This window comes from Callithrix jacchus, chromosome 2, assembly GCF_049354715.1.
Source record: "Callithrix jacchus isolate 240 chromosome 2, calJac240_pri, whole genome shotgun sequence".
Lineage (NCBI taxonomy): Eukaryota > Metazoa > Chordata > Mammalia > Primates > Cebidae > Callithrix > Callithrix jacchus.
The window spans coordinates 148,074,901-148,098,390 of record NC_133503.1 but is presented as its reverse complement, the minus strand read 5'-3'; the positions used below and the strand labels follow the sequence as shown (position 1 = coordinate 148,098,390).

Genomic DNA, 23,490 nt, shown 5'->3' with positions numbered 1-23,490 from the left:
CCCTTCCTGAATGACTCCAAAATAAAAATTGTGAGCAAGATAAAATTTTTGTTTTAAACCACTTAGCTTTGAGGTAGTTTGTTACACACCAACAAAGAACCAGAATATTCCTAGTCATCACAGAGGTATTTCAGCCTCCTCCCATTTCCTATCATTCTCTAGCCCAAGGACACCCTCTTCCTTCTCGTCTCTACATCCTTTGATGATTAAGACAAGAATCTCCTGTTCTGAGAGGCTTTCTCTGATTTCTCCTGCCTTCTGCAGCATGATTGGCCAAAGCTACTCTTGGAACCCTTAGCTTAGGCAATCTTGTGTGCCTCTTTGTGATACATTTTAGACTGTTGCATCCCAGACCCTCAAAGACAGAGCCCATTTCTTGCTACGTTTTTGGAAGAGCCCTGAATAGAAACAATTCAATCTGTGTTGAGGCTCCTAAATGCTCTTGTCTTGAGACTAAATAGCCCTAATCTCTTTAATCCAAATTTATATTGGCACCAATCAAAGGCTTGTCTGTTCAATTACACATTTTCTATTAGGTTTTTAGATTAAATTAGATACATTAAGGTAGCTTTTACCTTTTGTCCTCAGATTGCATATAGACTTTAAACAGTTGGGGTGGTTGGGAAAAACCCCAAGGAGAACAGAAAGAAATTCCCATGTAGTAGGGTAAATAATGGGCAGAATCAAATGACATGCTGTAGGTCTGTTTGCTTGTCAACACATGACTGCATCATTTACGGGAGGTCAGGGTCAAACTCTCCATTTATAGTTTTGTTCTAACTCGGGTAAGTGAAGGTCTTTTAACTGCTTCACCTCCTTCTAAAACCTATTTTGTCTGGACTTCTCCCAGCCCAGCACAGTAAACTTTCCCATGTTCTCAGGACATTTTTTGTTTCATTTTCATTTTCATTTCCATGTACCCCTTGGCTTCTCTTTCACATGCAACATTCCTCTTTGCAGTGTTCAGAAAACTCATTAGCTTCCAACCTCCTCAATTAGGCAGAACAAACATGCATTACTCCAAGTTGCCCCGCATTGCAGTAGAGACAGAGTTCAAGCAGAATGTTGGCCCAGCATCCAAGGATTTGACCACTGAAGTTTACTTCCTTTCAATCAAATTCAGATCACATCTTCCTGTAGTTTTCTATGCAAGTAATGAAGCTCTTATCTTCAGTTCTCAAAGGATCAGTGTTTCCTTTTCTGTGTATATTTGTTTGTTTTACTCACGGTGGGTACTTACCTATTATTGTATTTGTATCACTCGTTTGTGAAATTATCTGCTGTCAGATTTTCCCATTTTTTTAATCTAACAATCACAAAATCAGCAACATATCTGATAGCAGAAGAACCACATTAGATGCATAGATCTTTTTAAATGGTGTAAAAGAGAAGGGAGACATTTAAAATGTTCTCCTCAAATGATTCTGTTTAAAAAAACTGTGAAGTTATTGCACTCCTCCCTAGAAATTACAACGGTATAAATTCTAACTTTTCCCAGTGCTCAGGGACAGGAGAGACAAGGAACGTTCACCACATTCTATTCATGTTCATAGGTCGTGACTAAGATAAATAGATTTTAGAGAAACATTGATGTGGGTGTGCTCCAAGTGGGAGGAATTTCATGTTCCAGTCTCCCTGCTGAACACCTAGAATATTAGAGGCTTTGTGAAGTTTGTGCCTGACTCCTTTTAAAGGAGGATACGACTGAGGTCATAGTGTGATAAATCTCTGACACGACTGCGTGAAGGAATACGGATCTCAGCAGAGAGCAGCGAAACAAGCTGAAGTGAAAAGTTCAAATGCGTGAGGACATTCTTACAAGTAAGAGGCAATTGAGGGGATGAGGAGTAGCATTTACAGAGGAGGTGGCTAAGAATCCACATTTTCTTTCTCTTTCTTGCCTGTTGTCCCTTATACCACCACACAGGCACATGCACAGAGAGCTGATTTATACTTAATATCCAATCTGTTGCAAACTGTTTACTCCTCTTCATCAGAATGCTCAGTTATGACATAGTCTTCAGTTCCTTAGCAACAAAGTGTCATGTCACACTGGTGAAATTTTGGTCAGCTGAGAGGAAAAGGGAATGTTGAATGGTGTTGGAGGAAATCTTTATTTTAATCACAATTGTGTACGTACAACAGTTGAAAAGACAATATGAAAAGGCAGGTCAAGGAAACTACATTTGAACAAATGTTTTTGATTAAGGTTTATGTGGGCAAAGAAGTCCCCCTTAAGTTCCTTTTTATTAAATAATTTCCCTTTGATCCTTGAGTAACTAAAAGAAAACCCAGCACTTGACATTAACCTGAGACTCAGATCCCCATCATGGGATTCCTTTGCCTGCTGGCTCCAGCACACAAGAGCCCCGCCCAGCACGGTGGGAGCACATTCATCTTTATTTCTCAGCTGGACTTTTCCTCTTCCCCTCTCTCCTGGGTGAGAATGCAGGGCAGTCAGTGGAAGCAGTCATTCTGTGGTACTTTTCTTTGCTTGTGAGCAACTTCAAAGGAGGCTAGTCAGGAGACACCAATGACAATGTAAGAAGATGAAGAATGTCCCGGGAAGTATGGCCTCAGAAAAAGAGCAGAGATGACCAGACACAGCAGGTGTTGAGAATTCTATCTTTTCTCCCTCTTTCAATTGTTAGGAATAGACAAAAATAATTTATTTATTTTCGGCTTTGTGGCTAAAACCAAATCACTGAATTGAGAAAACAATTAAAAGGGAAAAATGCAGAATTCTTTTTTTTTAAAAAAATAGATGAAGAGAAAGAGAGAGAGAACACAAGCAAGCAAAGATTATTTAAACAACTTGGAGCATGCTTTTAAAAAGCAAAAAAACAAACAAACAAGAAAACCCATGTCAGTGCCATTTACCTGAATTCCCAGTTTCCATACTTAAATGTCTGATCAGTCATTCAGTTCCAATACAGACATGATGTTTGAAGGGCACTTTGTAATGGTTTTACCCTGGTTCAGATTATTTGCAATCCAGCGGGAAAATGTGCATTCTGTGCAAAAGCAAATAGAAAATATATCTGAGCACAAATCAAAAGAATGATTACCACACTCATGCTCTGTACCCATTACAGGGTCCCCAAGGCTCTCGTTCTGTTTGTCTTGGCACTTTTTCTTTAGCTGCTTTGGTTGGACTCGGTGGGAAAAGCAACAACCCACAAAACCCTAGGCAGAGAATGAGGCTGGTGGAAATAGGTAACGTGAAAAGATGTGACATCCTTCAAGGGCTTGGCACTTCAGACTTCACTGTGGGGGAAGCTGCTGGGAGAGACCTCCTCAGGCTCCCATGAAGGTCTTTGCTGAGTGTGTGTCATGAAGCGCCTGATCATTAGTGGGAGGGGCAACCCTGCTCATTTCAATCCCTAGCAAGCTCTCACTCAATGGGTAATGAAAAATGGCATTTGCACAAAGTGGAAAGAAAAAGCATTGTTTCTACAGCATATTATACTTTCCACTGCTCAGGGGATAACATTTCATAATCTATAAAAAGAATTAGCTATATGACTTACTGTGCATGGCAGAAAAGTTGCAATGTGGCTTTAAAAGAGCTGTCTCCAACTGCAAAACATACTCTATCTCTCCCACTCCCCACTGGCAGAATAGCCTGTGTTTATAAGCAAATCCACTCAATCTCTTAATGATTACCTAGAATAAACATCTGACATACACTAGCTTTCAAGCTCTTCTATGTTTAGGCATGAATTGTTCATTTCTATGCCTTTTGTATCCAGCCTGAAGGAAAGACAAATGATACAAGGGATGATTTACATTATCAGTGGAGGCAGAGGCTATGTCTGTGTTTATCTGATTCTCTTTTATTGTATAACAAACAGCGAGATAACCAGCTTGGTGCACAATGACCATTCAATTTGAGCCACCCACCCACCCATTCACCCTATTTCCATGTTGACTTTAATTTTAAAATATATTAAAAAGACAAGCCCTTGTATAGTAAAACAAGATTTCTTCGATTCAGGCAGGCATGTAGGAAAAGTATGGGTTTCTTTTAGTGTTAGGGCTCCTCCCCACAAACCCTGCCAGGGTATTGCCACTGGAGCTTTCCTCTCTAATGGCACTAGGAGAATTGGTACTCCACTTTAAAAGTACCAGTGCTGTGGATACCCAGCTCTAGTTGATCCTGCACTCTTAGCAGAGTATGGGAAACTTGGAACAAATTTCCCTGGCATCGGAAAAGACCACAGGGACTATGCATGAGCCTGGAGAACAGGTAAGCTTGCTTTTCCTTGAAGAAAAATCCAGTCATCTCAAAAACTGTCAGTCTGCCTTGGAAGAGAATTTCATGACACCAACATAGGCTCTCAGGGCAATCTGTACCACAATTGAACATAGTGCCTCAAGAGGGTATTCACTAAATATCTCCTTTGGGGCAAACTACCCATTCTGATGTAGTAGGAATTGATTTCTAAAGGGGAAAAATGCTTTTAAGCTCTCTAGGATCTGTCTAGTCATGGGTGTGCCAATCTTTGAAGTCTTCTTAACCTCAGCTGCAGAAGATCTCTGTGGAACTCATGGAGATGGAGTGGTGGTGGAAGATAAGCTCACGGAGATAGAGTGTTGGGGGTGGTGGAAGATAAGATAGCTCCATATATGAGGTCCCACACCCTTCTTTGAATTGGCTCAAAGCATATGGGTTTGCACACTACCTGGTTGCTCTGACAGAAACTATAGAACCTGGAGAGAATGTATAAGGAAAACAAAAAGTAAATAGTAGCAAGCAAATTGAGGAAAAATATCAGAATTTGAAGTATCACTGAACTGGTGGTGAGTTTATTTTTTTTCTCTCTCTGAGATCTCCCATCCCGAACACAATGTGGCCTAAAAGCCAGAAGTGGGCAGTAGGGAGCAGAGAGAACTCCAAGACAAGTCCATTCAAGGAGCGGAAGATTCTAACTCTCAGAAAGAGTGCAAAAATCCAGTATTAATTTTGCATTTTCTCTGTTCCCTCATACACGAATCCCCAAGCAATCTCTTACTGGCAGCAATAGGTACAAAGGAAGCAACGAAGAAGAGAATCAATGAAATTGAAAACAGAAAAATAATAGAGGAGAAACAAAGAACCCAACAGTTGGTTCTTTGCAAAGATCATTAAAATTGATGAGCCTCTAATAAGATGAAGTGGGGCAGGGAAGAGAGGAGGAGAAGGAGGAGGAGGAGGAGGAAAGGAGGAGGAGGAGGAGAGGAGGAGGAGGAGAGGAGGAGGAGGAGGAGAGGAGGAGTAGGAGGAGGAGGAGGAGGGGGGGGGACACTGGTATTATTGATACCAAGAGTGAAAGAGAAGATACTGCTATAGATCCTACATACCACAATAAAAAAACAGGCATCAGGAAATACTACAAACAACTCAATAAAAAAATGCATCAGGGAATACTACAAATAACTCTATGTGCATAAATTCAACAACTGAGAAGAACTATACCAATTGCTTGAAAAGCCCAAACTACCAGAACTCTCAAGATGAAATAGATAACCTAAATAATTCTGTAACTATTAAAAAGAGAAATTTGTAGTTAAAATTTTGAAAAAAAAAATCTACAGGGCACAGATGATTTCACTAATGAATTCTCCTAAATTTTTAAAAAAGAAATGAGATCAACTCTACACAATCTCTTCTAGAAAATGAAAGAGACTAGAACACTCCTAACTCATGTTATGAAGCCAGCATTAACCTCATAACAAACACATATGTTTTGTCTCATTGATTTTTGCTCTTATTTTTATTGCTTTCCTCACCCTTGGTTGCTTTGGGTTTTTCTCTTTCTAGTTTCTTCTATGAAAGCTTACATTGTTGACTTAAATTCTTCTTTTTTCCTAGCAATATCAAATGTCTTAAGCATTTAATGTAGACATTTTCCTCTAATCACTGCTTTACCAGCATTGCATCTTATAAAGATACATACAAAAAGATAATAAACACAAAGATAATAAAAACAGAAAGACAGCAAAAAAACCCTACAGAACCATATCCCTCATTAACATAAACTCAAAAAACTCTTCAATAAAGTATTAGCAAGTCAAATCAATAATAAAAAGAATTATTATACCATGACCAAGTGTAATCCACTCTATTAACAATTTAAGAACCCAAATCACATTTTCATTTGACTTGCTGCAGAAGAATCATGTGACAAAATTCAACACACCTATTCATGACAAAACTCTTAGCAAATTGGAAATTGAAGGGGACTTCTTCAAACTAATAAATAGCATGTATAAAAAACTAATAGCTAACATGATGCTTTATGATAAAAGATTATGTACTTTGCTTTTAAAATAGGGAACAAGACAATAATCTCCATACTCACCACTCCTACTCAACATTGTGCTGGGAGTTCAAAGTATAATGTTGAACAGAAAAGACAAGACAGACAAAAGATAAAAAAGACAAATAAAATAAGCGAGTCATATGTATTGGAAAGGAGGAAATAATACTGTCCCTATTCACCATGTATCATATATATCTATGAAGAGAATTCCAAGGAATCTACAAAAAAGTCTCCTAGAACAAAGAAGTGAGTTTAATGAAATTGCAGAATACAAGGTAAGTAGAGAAGAATTAATAATATACTTATGTAATAACAATGTATGACTAGAAAATAAATTTTAAAAATCTGTAGTAGCTTTGAAAAGTGAGATATTTAGCTATAAATATTACAAAACACACACAGGATCTGTACCAAAAACTATAAAATGATAATAAAAGGAATCAATGAAGACCTAAATAAATGGAGAGGCATACCCTATTCATGGATTGAAAAAGTCAATGTTGTAAAGAGTTCAATTAGCTTCAGATTGATCTGTAGATTTAACACAATTCCAGTCAAAATATCCAATCTGGAATTTTGTAGGTAGAGACAAGCTGATTCTAAAATTTTTATGGAGACTATACATTCTCCATTGTGCCTTTTTGGCACCCTTGTTGAAGATCAGATGACTGTTTATATGTGGATCTATTTCTGAACCCTCACTTCTGTTCCATTGATCTGTATGCCTGTTTTAATGCCAATATTATACTGTTTTAATTATTGTAGCTTTGCAATATATTTTTCAATCAGGAAGTGTAACGTCTCCAGCTTTGTGCTTCTTTCTCAAGACTAATTTAGCTATTTGGAATCATTTGCGATTTCATGTAAATTTTAAAATTGTTTTTTTCTATTTTTGTAAAAAAATGTCACTTGGGATTTTGATATAAATTACGTTGACTTTATAGGCCACTTTGGTAATATGGAAATCATAACAATATTAAGTCTTCTGATCCATGAAAGATATGTAATATCTTTCAATTTATTTATGTCTTTCTTCTTTCTTTCATCAATGCTTTATAGGTTTCAGTATGTAACTCTTTCATCTCCTTGGTTGCTTATTCCTAAGTATTTATTTCTTAATGTTATTATAAAAGAAATTTTTTTCTTAATTTCCTTTTCAGATAGTTCATTATTAGCTCATAGAAATGCAACTGATTTTTGTACCTGCAACTTTATTGAATTCATTTATTAGTTCTAATAGGATTTTGTGGAGTCTTTATGGCTTTCTACACATAAGATTATGTCATCTGCAAAGAGATAATTTTACTTCTTCCTATCTGATTTGGATGACTTTTATTTCTTTTTCTGGCCTGGCTAGGACTTCCACTTCTATGTTGCATAGAAGTACTTCCAGTACTATGTTGAGAGTGACCATCCTTGCCTTGTTGATCTTACAAGAAAAGCTTTTGATTTTTTACCATTGAGTGCGACATCACTGTGAGCTTTTATTATACAGCCTTTATTATGTTGAGGTAAATCCTTCTATACCTAGTTTGTTGAGGGTTGCTTTTTTTTATGAAAGGGTTTTACTTTTGTCAAATGCATTTTCTGCATCTGTTGGGATGATCATGTAATTTTGATCCTTTTTTTAATGTCCTGTATTACTTTAATTTATTTGCATATGTTGAACCATCCTTGCATCCCAGGGATAAATCCCACTTCATCATGGTATATGGTCTTTTAAACTTATTAAGAAAACTGTATGTATACATGCAAAAGAATGAAATTGCACCCTTTTCTGACACCATACATATAAATCAATGCAAAATGGGTTAAAGACTTAAATATAAGACCTGAAACTTTAAAATTCCTAGAATCAAACATTGGGGAAAAGCTTCATGACATTGGTCTTTGCAATGATTTCTTGTATATGACATCAAAAACACAAGAAACAGAAGCAAAAATAGACAACTGAAAAGATACTGTACAACAAAGGATACAATCAACAGAATGGGAGAAAATATTTGTATACCATATTCTGATAATAGTTTAATATCTAAAATAGATTTAAAAACTCCTGCAACTGAATAGTATAAAAATAAAATAACCCAACTAAAAAAAGGGCAAAGGACTTGAATAGACATTTCTCCTAAGAACATACACAGAGATATCTGCATTTCCATATCTGCATTATTCATAATAGCCAAGATACGGAATCAACCTAAGTGTCTATCAACAGATGAATGGATAAAAAAAATGTGGTATTTATATACAATGGAACACTATTTAGCCTTAAAAAAGAAGTAAATCCTGCCATATGTGACCACATGAAGGAATCTGGAGGACATTATGCTAAGTGAAAGAATCTAGTCACACAAAAAAACAAATGGCTGTTTGACTCCACTTATATGAGGTATCTAAAATAGTCAAATATATAAAATCAGAGAGTAGGATGGTGGTTGCCAGGGATGAAGAGAAGGGAGCAATGAGGGATTCATCTTCAATGGATATAAAGTTTCAGTTTTATAAGACAAATATGTTCTAGAGATCTACTGTATAATATTTTGCTACAGTTAATATTGTGCATTTAAAAACTTAAGAGGGTAGGTATCATGTTGACATGTTAAGTGTTCTTACAACAGTGAAAGAATAATAAATCTGTTATAAACATTTAAAAAACAAAAAGTAAAGTCATAAAAAGTTTATATGAAAATTCCAAGCAGTTAGATTAGTATTTTGAAACTGAATAAGATTGGAGGAATCACACCACCCAATAATAAGATTTATTATGAAGCCAGAGTAATTAAGACAGTATGGTGTTGACAAAGGAAAAGGCTCAGGATTGATGGAACAGAATAGAGTCTAGAAATAGACCCCAAAACAGACGGCTAATTGATTTCCAACAAAGGTGCACAAACAGTTCAATGGAGAAAGAATAATCTTGCCAACAAATGGTATTAAAACAATTGAAAACCTGTATGCAAAGAAAGAACCCTGACTTCATTCGAAAATTAACTCAAAATGGATTATAGACTTCAATGTAATGTATAAAACTGTAAGTATTTTAGAAGAAAACCTAGAAAAAATCTTTACGATCTGTTATTATGCAGAGTTCTTAGACATGACACCAAAAGCACGATTTATTTTTAAAAATTGATAAATGGACTTTATCAAGATTAAGAACTTTTATGCTGTGAGAGACCTAACTTGGAGAATTAAAAGTCAATACACACACTGGGAAAACATATTTTCAAATTACCTATTTGACCAAGGACTTGTATTTAGAATACATAAAGATTATTCAAAACTTAACACGAAGAAAACATATAACCCACTAAGACATGAGCGAACGTTTTGAACACATCACCAATGAGGATATAAGGATGGCAAATAAACACATAAGTAGATGTTCAAAGTCATGAGTCAAAGGGAAATGTAAATTAAAACTACAATTAGCTACCACTAAGAATGCAGCACACTTAGAAACTTAAGAGGGTAAGCTACCACCACAAAGGTAGTGATAACTGGTTGTGGTTTTAACTTCTATCTATTGAAGTAAAAGAAAAATGCTGACAACACAAAGTGCTGGTGAAGTTGCAGAGCAAATGAAACTCCCCCACATTGTAGGTGGGGATGCAAAATGCAGCACCCATCCTGGAAAACAGTTTGGCAGTGTCTTACAAAGTTAAACATGCCCTTGCCATATGACCCAGCAATCCTGCTCCTGGGTGCTTACCCTAGAGAAATGAAAACTTACGTTCTTATAAAAGCCTATGAATGAATGTTTTTAGCAGCTCTTTTTTTCCCCCTTTTTTCTTTTTTTTTGGCCAGGTTTCACTTCGTCACTCAGGCTGGAGTGCAGTGGCACAATCATGACTCACTGCAGCCTCGACTTCCATGGCTCAAGTGCACACCTGGGTAATTTTTGTATTTTTTGTAAAGATGGGATTTCACCATGTTGCCCAGGCTAACCTCAAACTACTGGGCTCAACCGATCCTCTCACCCGGCCTCCTAAAGTGCTGGGCTTATAGGTCACTGTGCCTGCCAGAAGCTTTAATCTTCCTAATTGCTCAAACCTGGAAATACTGCAAGTGTGTTTCAATGGATGGATGGATAAACAAACTGTGCTACATCCATACATTGGAATCTTTATTCACAATAAAAAGCAACAACTGGAATGAATCTCAGAGGCATCTGAAAGGTACTATGCATGAAAGAATCCATTCTTAAAAGATTATATACTATATGATTCCATTTCTGTGGCCACCTCAAAAAGACACAAAAACATAGTAATAGAGAATAAATCAAAGGGATACCATGGGCAGGGCATGGTGGCTCATGCCTGTAATCCCAGCACTTTGGGAGACCAAGGTGGGCAGATCACTTGAGGTGAGGAGTTCAAGACCAGCCTGACCAACACGGAGAAACCCTGTCTCTACTAAAAACACAGAAACTAGCCAGGTGTGGTGGCATATGCCTGTAGTCCCAGTGACTCAGGAGTAGTCCTAGCTACTTAGGAGGCTGAGGCAGAAGAACTGCTTGAACCTGGGAGGTAGAGGTTGCAGTGAGCTGAGATGGTGCCCCTGCACTCCAGCCTGGGCGGAGTGACAGAGCAAAACTCGGTATAAAAAACAATGGTATGAGGGAGTTTTTCAGGGGAATGGAATTGTTCTGTATCCAGATTGTGGTAGTGGTTATATATATATATTTTATGTCTTTTGGACATGAATTTGTTATTTGTTAGAGGGGACCAGGACCGGTGTGGGTACAAGCTGCAGGCTGGGAGGAAGGGGCAGGAGTGGGAACACAGTGTGTGGGTCAGTGGGCCAGCAGGCGTGTCATTCTTCACTCTGCAGAGCTTCAGTGCCCAGGGCGTGGTGGAGGCTTTGGGAAAATGCCGAGGCAGTAGGTGTCAGGTTCCAGTTGCATCTAGGGGGCAAGACAATGAGAAAGTCCCCACCTCAGGCATTTTTGAACCCTGAGAGAGATTTTTGGGAGGGAGGGCGATGACACTCCAAGGTCAGAGAAGAGTACTTGAATGCCACAGGCTTAAGTGGGTGGCAGCTGCAGTGCTGGGGCAAGCCGCAGAGGGAACAGTGGGGCGGCGAGAGGCCAGGGCCCCAGGGAAGGCAGACAGGGACCTGTGGACAGACCCTCTGAACCCCGTGGTGGGAGCGCTAGTTCCGAGTCCAAGCCCAGTGGAATGGCTCCTTTGCCATGACCTCCTCACAGCATGGGCGGCGCACGACAGCCCAGAAACCCATCGTGCCCACAGCTTATCCCTCTGCTGCAGGAACTTCCCCACTTGTAAACACCAATCTTTCCCCAGGGCCCATGGAAAAGTCTCACATTTGGGCCCCTCCAGGTCCTCCTCCTCCTCCATGTATATGTATCTTCATATACATATGATACGATGGCTAAAATTCACAGACCTGTGAATGCATACAGACACAAAGTGAGTTTTACTCTATAATGATCACAAGTACTCTAGGGAGCACAGCTGTGAAGTCTTCCCTCATAGGTCCTCCAAACCTTCTTCTCCTTATGGGGTCCGAGGCCTTTCCTTCCTCTCCTTGCTTCTGGGTTCTTTCTCATAGTGCTGATGTGTTTCCCTCCCAGTCTTGCCTCCACCAGGCTGTAGCCCTTCAGTCAAGTCCTATCTGGGGCTGTGGCTCTGTGGCTCCACACTCTTCTTAGTCAAGAACAGCCACCAAAATCTATTGGGTTTTCAGCCAGTTCCCTCAACAAACAAGCAAGCTGTAACAAAAACAGAATAATCTTTGATTTCTCTTCCTTCTACCTCCATATCCCATTCATTAGTGACTATTGCCAGCTCTGCTTTCAGAGTAAGTCCTGAACCTCACCCCTGCAGCCACCTCTGTCTGCTGGCTGCCGTCTTAGGCCTTAGCTACCGCAACAGGCTTCTGTCTGGTCTCCCTGCTCCCACTTCTTCCCTCCTATTGTCTATTCCCAATGCAGCAATCAGAGTAATCTACTTACACTCGTCCAAAATCTTCTCAGAGCATTTACAACAAAAGCCTAGCACCGTCCCCTAGACTCCGCAGGGCTGGCCTCCTCCCCCTGCTTCCTCCGGCATTGTGCCCTGGCCATGCTGACCTTCTTGCTCTTTCCAGGATATGTCATGCTTATTCCCACTTCAGTGCTATTTTCTCTGCCTGGAACCGGCTTCCCCCAGAAATCGGCATGGTTGCTGCTTCAGATGGTTCAAGACTCAGCCCGACAGTCACTTCCTCAGAGAGAGCTCCTCTGCCCATTTGTTTAAAATAGCCTCCCTAGCCTTCCAGCCTCTCTCTAGCCCCTTAACCTGATCTGTTCTCTCTCAGCACTTAACCACCTCATGTAAGGATGCTGGCTTCCCATGGCAACATGGAATCCATACTTTTCATTATGTCCTACAAAGTGCTGTGCGACCTGGTTCTCACCTCCTCTCTGACATCATAACCTTCTGCTCCCGAGGGGCAATTCTCTTTGCTGTGCCACAACCTGTGCACCCCTCCAGCCACACTGACTTCCTTGCGTTCCTGGAACAAAGCGAGCGTGTTTCCACCTCGAATCTTTGCGTTCGTGATTCCATCTCCCTGGAATGCTGTTTCTCCATAGAGCTCCTAGTATGTTCCCTTCTCAAATGACAGTCGGAGACTTTCTTGACCATTGTATATAAAATAGCAAGCCCTTCACCATTCTGTACTCCTCTCATCTGTTTCACTTTTCATGGCATTTATAACTACCTGCTGCGTGTATAGCTATTTATCTGCTATGTGTTTTTAGCTCCTTGTACTAGGCTGTCAGCCTGAGGGGAGCTTCGACTTTATTTTGTTCACTATTGTCTTTCTCTGTGAGTCTCAGCCTCATTCATATCAACGTGGCTTTGCAGATGGCTGGGTGCAGGGAGGCACTGGGAGTACCAAGAGCCCTGGGAGACCCCTGGCCATGCAACTGTTTTTCCTTGTCCATCCCTCTTACCCGTGTATAAGCTTCCTATCGGTGGTGACCGAGTGGCAGGGCCCAGTGCATAGTGGGAGCTCAAGAATAGTTGTAGAATGAACAAATGAATAAATAAATGCTAGAGCCTTTTGGATAGTTAAAAAGGATGTTTTGGCTTTTAAAAAGAACTTTCCGTGTTTTAAAACCCAAATGCAGAGTAATGGTATGAATTGCCAGTGAGGAAGCGCCTTTTGTGACGTTGACTGCTAACACTGAAACATTTTCCTCGTAAAAATTTTTTGATGTCTTCCCATTGTTCTTGGGGGTCATAATGCACTTTCAGATGGCTCCTACCCCTTTGTCAGCCCACTTTCCCTTGCTCTGGGTCTCAACCACATAGCTCTCCTTTCAATTTCTCCTACCCGAGTTCCCTCCCAGCCCAGGGCTTTTGTCTACAAGGTTTCCTCTGCCTGGATGCTCTGGTTCCCACACTCTCCAGAGTTAACTCCTCCTCAGATCATCAAGGGAAGCCCTCCCTGACACTCAGGCAAAGGGGATGTGCCCTCAAATCACCAGGTACCTCTCCTGCACACCCCAGATCACAGGAGTGGCCTAATGTGTTTGTGTGATTAATTAGTTAAGGATCCCATAAGGGGGAACTGACTCTGCCTTTGCTTCCCCATTAACTTCTCTGGAAACGAGCACTACCAGAAACAGAATGGCTTTTCAGAAATATTTGTAAATGAAAACATTACTTAATTAATGATATAAAAGTGACTTTTTTTTGGTATAGTCTCAATTTTAGTGTAAGGCAGTGAAGGTAATTGTTAACACAAGTCAAGGAAACCCTTTAAGCTCTTAAGCCCTGGTACTGTTAGAAGATGAGATTTGCCATGTGTATCTCTTGGGCTAGGACACAGGACAGGTGAGTTTCCAGGGGCAGAGAGAGGAGATGAGCTTCACAGCAGCTGAGACCTGTTCCTCTGACTTGGGCAGGCATCCTCATTATTTGAAAGTGCAACAGGGCCAAACCTTCAATCCAGTAACTCAGCTGGTGCTCAGACTTTTCTCTTTTTAAAACAACATCGTGTGGAATTTTCTTTATGTCTTTTTACTAAAACTCAAAGGACAGGAATAAGAATAGAAGAGATCATTGAAATCAGCTCAACATAAGGTAAGCTTTGAGCAGTCCGCTGTGTCCCACTGTGAGCTGCCTGGCCTTGAGTGTGCGTGGGGGAGAAGGAGGCGCAGAGGTCAAGGTGTCTCTCCTTGTCGGGATGGTGTGGAGGTGATGTGTCAGGGATGGCGTTCTTAGGTCGGGAGGAGCGGCATCTGTCTGGTGACCTTTAAACATGCCTTTCTACCTGGAAACCCCTCAGAGTTTATGCTCATGCTTTGTGTTCGTCAAATCTTAAATCCCCTTTCTTACCTAACCTTTCCTAGAAAGATGAAATCAGTGTTTGTCAGTGTTTCTTTATGTCTTTTTACTAAAACTCAATTCCTGCTGCTCATTGGAATCATGTGAGGAAGAAAACTAGCACCCACTTGAGACCAGTTAAATTAGAACATGTAGGGTGGGGGCCCAGGTATGGGTATGTTTAAAAAGCTCCTAAGTAATTCTGAAGTGCAGCTAGAGCTGATAGTCACTGTGAAGGAGGTAGAGCCGTGGACAGCTTTCCTTTTTCCTTCTCTTCTGTGCTCACTTGGTTCTCAGGCTGAATCAAGCTTGGCCAAGCCACGGCACACAGGCTGCCAGCGGCCCAGGACAGCTTTGAATGCAGCCCAACAAAAATTCACAAACTTTCTTAAAACATAATGAGATTTTTCTGTGATTTTTAAAATTAGCTTATCAGCTTTCATTAGTGTTCGTGTATTTGATGTATGGCCCAAGACAATTCTTCTTCCAATGTGGCCCAGAGGAGCCAAAAGATTGGACACCCCTGGGTTGAATGATCGTAATGTGTGGCAGACCGACTTCTGAGATGGCCACCAACAATCCTGTCTCCTGGCATTCCGGGCCCCTGCAGTGTGCACTGGACTTGAACTCAGGTCCAGTTAACCACCCAGAGTAAAACGGCTAAGACCATTGAAAGAGTGGGGAAGGGGAACTGAAGAGCCCTGCATGAACCGAAAACTTGCATGCTCGACCTGCAGTTATCAATGACCTCTGCCACCGTAGGTCCCTCCCCAGATCTAACCCCAACCCTACCCCAACCCAGGGGGGATGGCTTAGGGCTTGTTGACCCTTTGGTGCCCTAAGCATCCTGGATAAAACCTTTCTTCAAACCCTTCTCCTTTTGATCTTCTCTTGACCTCATCTGCCGGTCTGAACTGGGAGCTGGCATGGCGCCTCTGTCTCTCTCAGTCAGAGAAAATCATCCCCTCATAGCAGAGCCAGTCAGAACAACATTCTCCACAGTGTGGCTTCGGAGCTGCTTCTCTGGATCATGATTACATTCATTGCCACAGTGTTAACTCAAGCACCAGGGGCCAAGGTATTTCCAGGAGTCCCGGGTCTGGCAGTGGGCTCCTCTGGGAAACCCCATGTGTCCTCTCTGGGAGGGAGAGCAAACCGAGCCTTCCTGACCACTGGGGCTGTTGGCATTTCTGTTGTGAAGTTTGGATTGCCAGGCCAATCAGCACCCACTCTCTTAGCTCTGCCCCCAGCATCTGAGGAGCTAGCTGCTCTGGGGATTCTGTTCCGTGTCCCCAGTTTCCCCCACCCCCAGAGGGCCAGCAGCCCTTTTGTTGGTTTGGCTCTCAGCTTAGATCATTGAAGCGATTTCAGCTCCAACTGGGCAACACTCAGCATTTCATTTATGTCTTGGCAAGGTTACCATGTTATTACTTAACTGTGCCGCTGCTACTCAATAAGTGGGAACTGATTGAAATAACCACAGGAGTTGTTGGATTCCCCTAATTTTAGCACAGAGTTAAAGCTCACTCCCACAGTTGGAAGTTAAAATAGGCTGCCAGCCCACAGAAATGCCCACCCACCACACCTAATTGTCACCCCACAGATGCCTGTCATGGAAGGAAACATGGAAGACTGCAGAGAAGTTCTTAGAAGCAAGTTCTTCTTGGTGGATGCCTGAGGTCATTTTGGTCAGGCCAGTTTCTTTGAGATGGTAAACCTGGGGAAATTTGCATGCCTGCTTTCTTCCCTGATTTGTCTGGCTGGCAATCCAAGTACAGAGTGCAGATTAGAACAACTGCAGAGAACAGAAACTCCTGTCCAGGGGTGCCTCCTTAAATGACTCACTCCTGGAGTCCAGATGTGGGGAGGGCAAAGACCCCGAGAAATCTATGTAATTTGGAAAGCAGAAAAGAGACTTAATCCAAGTTAACTTGCTTTCTCTTGGTGTCATAGCAATCGACCACAACCCAAATGCCACCACTTGAAGTAAATTTGAAGTCAATGGCTTCTTGTGAAACTTCCCCCCATCCCAGAACACCTAAATTATTTTTTGTTTTTTTACTATTGAAAACTAGATGTTACTAGATATGCTTTGAAGGCTTCTGTGAAAAGTGACTTCTCATAGTGAGCCTGCTGAACAGTTCTCATCCCTGTGCAGTTTTGTGTTCTCTTGCACCTACTTTAAGCCGTAATCTGTCCTTAACATTTTAGTATAGCATGGGCAGTACTGTCAAGGGCAAAGTATGGGATGAGAACGTGGGATTTTTAGAGAAAGCAAAAGGACCCTGGGCAGCCTCCAGAGTTCTTAGCAGTGGACAGATCTGTCTCCCAGGCTTCAAGGCCTTACAGCTAGACTGTGTGGGAGCCTCCTGACACTGGTTTTGGTGATTAGCATCAGATTACCATCTTTAGAGGTATCTCCCTCCATGCCAGTCGCTTGCCCAAAAATGTCCAGTGACTTTCTATTGCCTATAGGACGAAATCCAAATCCCCTAGGCTCTCGTTCTCTCTCTCTCTTTCTCTCCCTCCCTCCCTTCCCTCTTTCTTTCTTTCTTTCCTTCTTTCTTTCTTTCTTTCTTTCTTTCTTTCTTTCTTTCTTTCTCTTTCTTTCTTCTCTCTTTCTCTCTCTCTCTCTCTCTCTCTCGTTTTGTCACCCAGTCTGGAGTTCAGTGGCATAATCATGGCTCACTGAAGCCTAAACTTCCTGGGTGCCAGTGATCCTCCTGCCTCAGCCCCCCAAGTAACTAGGATTACAGATGCATGCCACTAAGTGTGGCTCATTTTTATATTTTTTGTAGAGATGGGGTGTTGCTATGTTGCTCAGGCTGGTCTCGAACTCTTGAGCTCAAATGATTTTCCCTCCTTAGCCTCCCAAAGTACTGGGAATACAGGCATGAGGCACTGCACCTGGAGGCTTTCTTTCAATGAACTGGTGCCTAACACTATGCTGCCCTCAGGTGCCATTTCTCCTCCTTGAAAACTTCTTTTGGGCCAAACCCACCATCTCCTTAACACACCTGACCAGACTTACCTCCTTGCCTCTGTCAACGTGTACTCCACAAATGCCACGGCTTCCCTCTTCCTGTCCACCTTGCTGAGCCTCATCCAACCTTCCTACCTACTTAAGGCTCGGCTCACCTTGCTGCTCTATATGTAACCTCTCCAAATCTTTTGCAGTATATAGTAATTTCCCCCCTTTTGAATTTCTACAAATTGTTAAAAATAACTTTTTAACAGTTATCATGCTGGTCCTTTTTTTTTTCCAGCTAGACTCCCTGAGTGTCCTACTCCTTGTAACTATTTGCTAATTGATTATTCTTTCAGAATCAGCATTTCAAGCACCCAAAATGTGTAGAAGAATATGTACCAAAGAAAGGAGCAGAAAGACAAATAGAGGAATGGAGAATTTTGCCTGCGACTATGATGTTCTCAAGGTTAGCCGACCGTGCTCTAAAATCCACCAAGATTCCCATTTTGGGAGTTGCTATGTGACCAAGGTCTGCCCCTGTGGTATGGGGACCACTTGCTCATGCAGTTACAGTTCTTGCCTAACAGGAGCCCATCATGGTAAGAAAAAGACTCAAGTTGGTTCATTTTTTTTTTAAGGTTGCAAGGAAATCAAGTCCTTAACCATGCTTACTCTCACATTTATTGAAACAGGCCGATCTCAGAACTAAATGATAAGAATGAAAATTAATCAGGACTCCCATGGGCCTCACATATGGCAGTTTTGAATCTGTTCTTTTTTTCACTATCATAATTGTTTTTTTTAAACTCATTTTCTCTGGTTGAATACACAACTGTAAAAAAAGTGGGGGTAGTGGTGGTGATGGAAATGAATGAAGCCATGGAAACAGTGAGACATCTACAGAGACAAAATTAGGAAAGAAGGAAACAAAAGCCATTCCCGTATCTCTGTGCAAGGCCTGCGGACCTTTCCTTGCCAATACCCCTGGATCACGCTCGTCTCATGAGGTAGCAGGTGTTTCCTTGACTCACACAGAAAACAAGCCCTTGGGCTTCTTGTGCTGTTAGGGCGAGTTACATTCAGCACGTGAACAGTGAGCCCTGCTCTGTCTGTCCATCCTTCCCAGAAGAGACACAGATGATCAAGTAGTTGAGAAAACAGTTCAAGAGGAGGCTTGGTGTCTTTTCTTAATTTGAGGGAACTTAAAATAAAAATGCTTCTTGACATTATAAATAGAATTCAATGGATCATGAGGTCAAGAGATCGAGACCATCCTGGTCAACAAGGTGAAACCCCGTCTCTACTAAAAATACAAAAATTAGCTGGGCATGGTGGCGCGTGCCTGTAGTCCCAGCTACTCGGGAGGCTGAGGCAGGAGAATTGCTTGAACCCAGGAGGCGGAGGTTGTGGTGAGCCGAGATCGTGCCATTGCACTCCAGTCAGGATAACAACAGTGAAACTCCGTCTCAAAAAAAAAAAAAAAGAAAAAGAAAAAGAAAAAGCTGAGAATTCTTGTGAAATAGTCAAATAGGAATAGAAAGCAAGCAACCAGATAGAATATCGTGCCCAGAACATGATTTACTTTGCTAGAACGTTACCACTTTAACACACAGAAACCTTTTCACACTAGTTAACAAATAGCATTAAGCATGATTCAAGTCAAGACTTTAAAAACTTGGCTGATGCCTCTCATTAAGAATTGAAAACTGCGTAAGACTCTTGCTCCAGGAAACTGCGTTCTGACATTTTAATAATATTGCCTTAGCAAGAGCAGAAAATCCATGAACTTAGATTCACAGAAAGTAAATCAAGAATCCATCCAAAATGGAGTGCCTTTTGCTGAGTGATGGGATAGCTTTCATGTGAGATGTCAGTGCAGCTTCTATACTTGACATAAGAGTTCCCATTAAAAAAAAAAAAAAAGAACTACTGCTCAATTTTTTTAAAATCAAGCAGAGTTATCTAAAGTGCTTTTTAGAAGAGACTATTAGGAAAGGAATGGAAAGTAGTCATTATGACTAATCTGCTTTAGGAGTTGGGGTAACCAGTATCACTGGAGGGACTTTCAGAGCCACAGGGACCTTTTAGGCAACTCAGATTCCTTCAATTGTTTGCAGTGGTCCTCGCGAGGGGACGTAATGAGCTGATGTGCACCAGAACAGGTAGAAGGCACTGCCAGCTGGTAGTTTACTAGTGTACAGGAAGGCTGCTTTTCTAATACACAATTCTTTGTTGTGTTAAAGAGAAATAAATATATAAAAGCCTGAAAGTAAGCTTTCAATTCTTTATGTCTGGCAAAATTGTCAGTACAATGTGCCTTGAGGATATATTCATGGTGTTGTCTTACAGGGTTGTTATGAAAGAATCAGCTCATACAGTAATAACCGCCCCATCCACTCTACAGTTTATAAAGAACTTACATATCCATTTTCTCAGTTGAACCTCACAACATCAGTGGGAGGCAGGGGAGGCAGATATTATTATCTCTTGAGAGGGAGTGACCCTGCTGCTATTGCTGCATATGTGTGGCTTTTGGTTTAGGAAGACTGAGTTGATTGTGTTGTATTTTCAAGTATTTTATATTGTACAAGGATGTTTACTGCAGCACTGTTTATAACAAGGAAAAATTAGAACCTACTCAAATGCTTGCTAGTAGGGGACTGATGAAACTGTGTTACAGGCCTAGATATGATTTTGCAGTCATTAAGGATTTTGATGTAAAAGTATTAGAAATAAATTCACTGATGTTGAAGTATATTTATTGATGAGGAAAATTGTTCACAGTGTTTCACCCAATAAACAATAGTATATGCATTACAAACTTTTTGTTGAAAAGAATGCACACAGTAAAAATAGTGGTTTATCTCTGTGTGCTGTGAATATGTATGATACCTGTTTTCTTTTTCAAGTTCATCTATCAATTCTAATTTTAGTGTTAATAAATATTAAAAATGTACTATCTGACATTTTCAGTGAGATTAACTTTTACATTCATAGTTAATGGGAAAGATACAGCTCCACCTCTGGGCCTCATGGGCAAAGTGATCCTGTGAATGTAGATATGTTAGCCAGGGTCCTGGCAGGGCCCTGAGTTCAACCAGATGACACAAATGGAGTGTGGATCAGGTGTGGCTTACAGCACCATGCAAAAGGATAAGGAGCAAACAAGGGTGACAAGGCACCAGACACCAGCAACACTGGGAAGCCACGATCACTCTTAGGGCCAAAGGGACAAGAGGAGGAAATAGAGTTACCAGAGCCCTGGGGACAGGACTTGTGAAGGAACTTCCCTCATTCCATGGGAGCTGCAACAGCAAAGCATTGCAAACTTCTTCAAACACCAGTGATACTGGGAAGAAGCATCCTGACCTCTTTCCTCCTGTATTTCCTGCTGGCTCCTCCTGCTGACCAAGGCCTACAGGAAGCCAGCTGGCAGGAGATCCCTAGAATCAGCCTCCCGGTGCATAACAAGGCGTAAAGCAGAGGAAAAAATGGGTCTGGCCATGGGGTCTGTGCAACAAACACGGTGAGCAGGACACAGGTCAGGCCCGGGAGAAAAGGGGTGTTTCTTAGGAAACTGAAACAGAAAGGAAGAGCCTGTTGGGGCAGTATGGCCTAAGTAATTTGATTGTTTTGTCTGTGCTCAGAGCTTCAAACATGTGGGGATAGGATCACAGATCACCTCATACAAACTGAGAACAGAATTTCTTTGTGGAATTTTACGCAGAGATAAAATTGTATACCTTTGGACCCCAATAATATCATCCTTGCTGCTTGAAGAGAAGAGGGGACTACTGGGGAAAGAAGACCCAGGTCATCTCAGATGTACTTCGTTGCTTCCTGCTGTCCCATCTTTATTCCCATGCCCTCTCCCACTTCAGTGTCCTTGTCACCAGCTTACGTGATAGCTTAACAAGAGGTAGCACACATCTAGTGGGCACTTGCTTAGAGCAAGCAGTGGGGAAAGCCACTGTTTGTGATAGGGACTCAACATGATTAACTAATTTAATTCTCACAACAACCCTACAAAGAAAATGACATTGTTCCTCACTCTACTGAGCAGCTAAGAACATTGATGATGAAGCCAGGCTGCTTGGATTTGAATGCTGCCTCTGCCATTTCCCAGCTGTGTGACTTGGTTTTCTAATCTATAGATGGGGGTAATAATAGTGTCTATCTACTTGGACGGTTGTGAGGATTAATTGGATAAATATGAGTAAAGTATTCCGAAATGGGCTTCACATAGCAAGCCTAAGTCCCCAGTTCCCACACAAGGAAACTGAGGCATAGAAATGTTGAGGTACTTGCCTCAAGTTGCAGAGTTGATAAGCAGCCTACCTGGAATCTGACCAGGAAGTGGGGTTCCTCCATTCAGACTCTGAACCACTATTCAGTATTGCATAAAAGGACCTTCCTCATTCCCTTCCTGCTACTTTAAGCAGAGAGAATGGGATTGCCCTCCCCACTGCCCAAATGAGTCCCTCACATTTTGGAACACCCTCCCCACTGCCCAGATGACAATCTGCAGAAATCTCATCCATGCTTCAAGACTTACTTCTCCAGGATAACTTCCTGCTCCCTCCAGGTAGAAGGAGGAGTGCAGATCCCCAGCAGTGGTCAGCAGCAGATGGGGGCAGGGGTGTAGCGGCTTTTTTTCTTTCTCATCTTCCTTGGAATCAGACAGAATGAAGACTGGAGTTGTGAGGTTTTCAAGGCCCAGGTCAGCAGGTGGGTCCTGAGTTTCCAAAATATGCACCCTGGAGAGTCGTGGCTGAAGCACAATCTAGTTCAGCTATCTGCTCTGGGCCAAAATAGGGGATGGGGCAGCCTCCTTCCTTGCATGGAGGATGCCAAGCACGTCACCATCATTAGTTAAACCCCTAACCCATGGAGGGTCAGAGCAGTCACCTGAGCAAGATAATGAGGAAAAACCAATATGAAACATCAAGGTAACTGACAAAACTCAGATGAGAATTCACCAATTCTTTAAGCCTGGGCCACAACATGATCTCTCGTGCTCTTTATTTCATTTCTTGGAAACTAGCTTACCTGTATTTCTTTCTTGCCTTCCTCTTAGCCAAGGGCATTATAACAAGATTTTTTGTCAGTCTCATCTTTCATTTTAGAGTGAAATATGATCAATTACCAATGAAAACAGAACACACTGAAAGCTGTGTCACCAGTGAGTCAAAAGGCCCCAATGTAATGTCCATGACTTGTTGAAAACACTACAATCAACAAATCTCTTTTCCTTCCATTCTTTCCTTCTTTCTTTTTTTCTGGCCTGGTATTCAATGTACATTGAAATAATATGAATGCAACAATATGTCCTCAATTTCACAGGTGCCTAGTGACCAAAGTCAAAAAAGACTGCCTAGTGTTCATAGAAAACAGAACCTCTTCCAAAAATCATCATGCCCAAGTGAAATGTATAATGTAAGTTTGCAAAATGTTGGTTGGTGCTTCGTTTTCTCATTTTACTCATCGTTATAAAGTTGCTTTTAGGAAAGGAGTCATTTAGTTGATTATAGCAGTACTTCACTGAAACTAAGTTGGGTCACACGTAATGCTGAGTGCTGTCCTGGCTGGAGCCTGGCATCTGGCCTGGTGAGAGTAGGAGGCAATACAGACGAGGTTCTGGGCTCAGTTTTCTTATCTGTCAAATGAAGGAGTTAGGCTACCCTTAGATAATATCTAAGATTTCTTTCAACCAAAAAAAAAAAAAAAATGGTTTTCTCCCTAGCTCTGGACCTGAGATATGTTCTGAGTTTTTAATTAATTCAGAACGTGCTCTTAGCTTTGAACCAAATGTAAGGGCATCAAGATGTGAGTAGCAGAGATGGGAGTGTAGGTGGATTCTGGATCTTTGCTGCCC

The 23,490-nt window shown here is 41.4% G+C and overlaps 1 protein-coding gene and 1 pseudogene across 1 annotated transcript; one reads left to right on the top strand and one right to left on the bottom strand.

Moving 5' to 3' along the window:
- The first annotated feature begins 559 nt into the window (after positions 1-559).
- LOC103791594 (uncharacterized protein encoded by LINC03122) lies at positions 560-20,572 on the top strand. Its single transcript, XM_035291903.3, has 2 exons — positions 560-1,148; positions 17,972-20,572. Exons 1-2 carry the CDS (start codon positions 915-917, stop codon positions 18,137-18,139), a joined length of 402 nt encoding a protein of 133 aa, XP_035147794.2. The 5' UTR covers positions 560-914; the 3' UTR covers positions 18,140-20,572.
- LOC118148981 (speedy protein C pseudogene) lies at positions 11,146-11,668 on the bottom strand (annotated as a pseudogene).
- Positions 20,573-23,490: the final 2,918 nt, after the last annotated feature.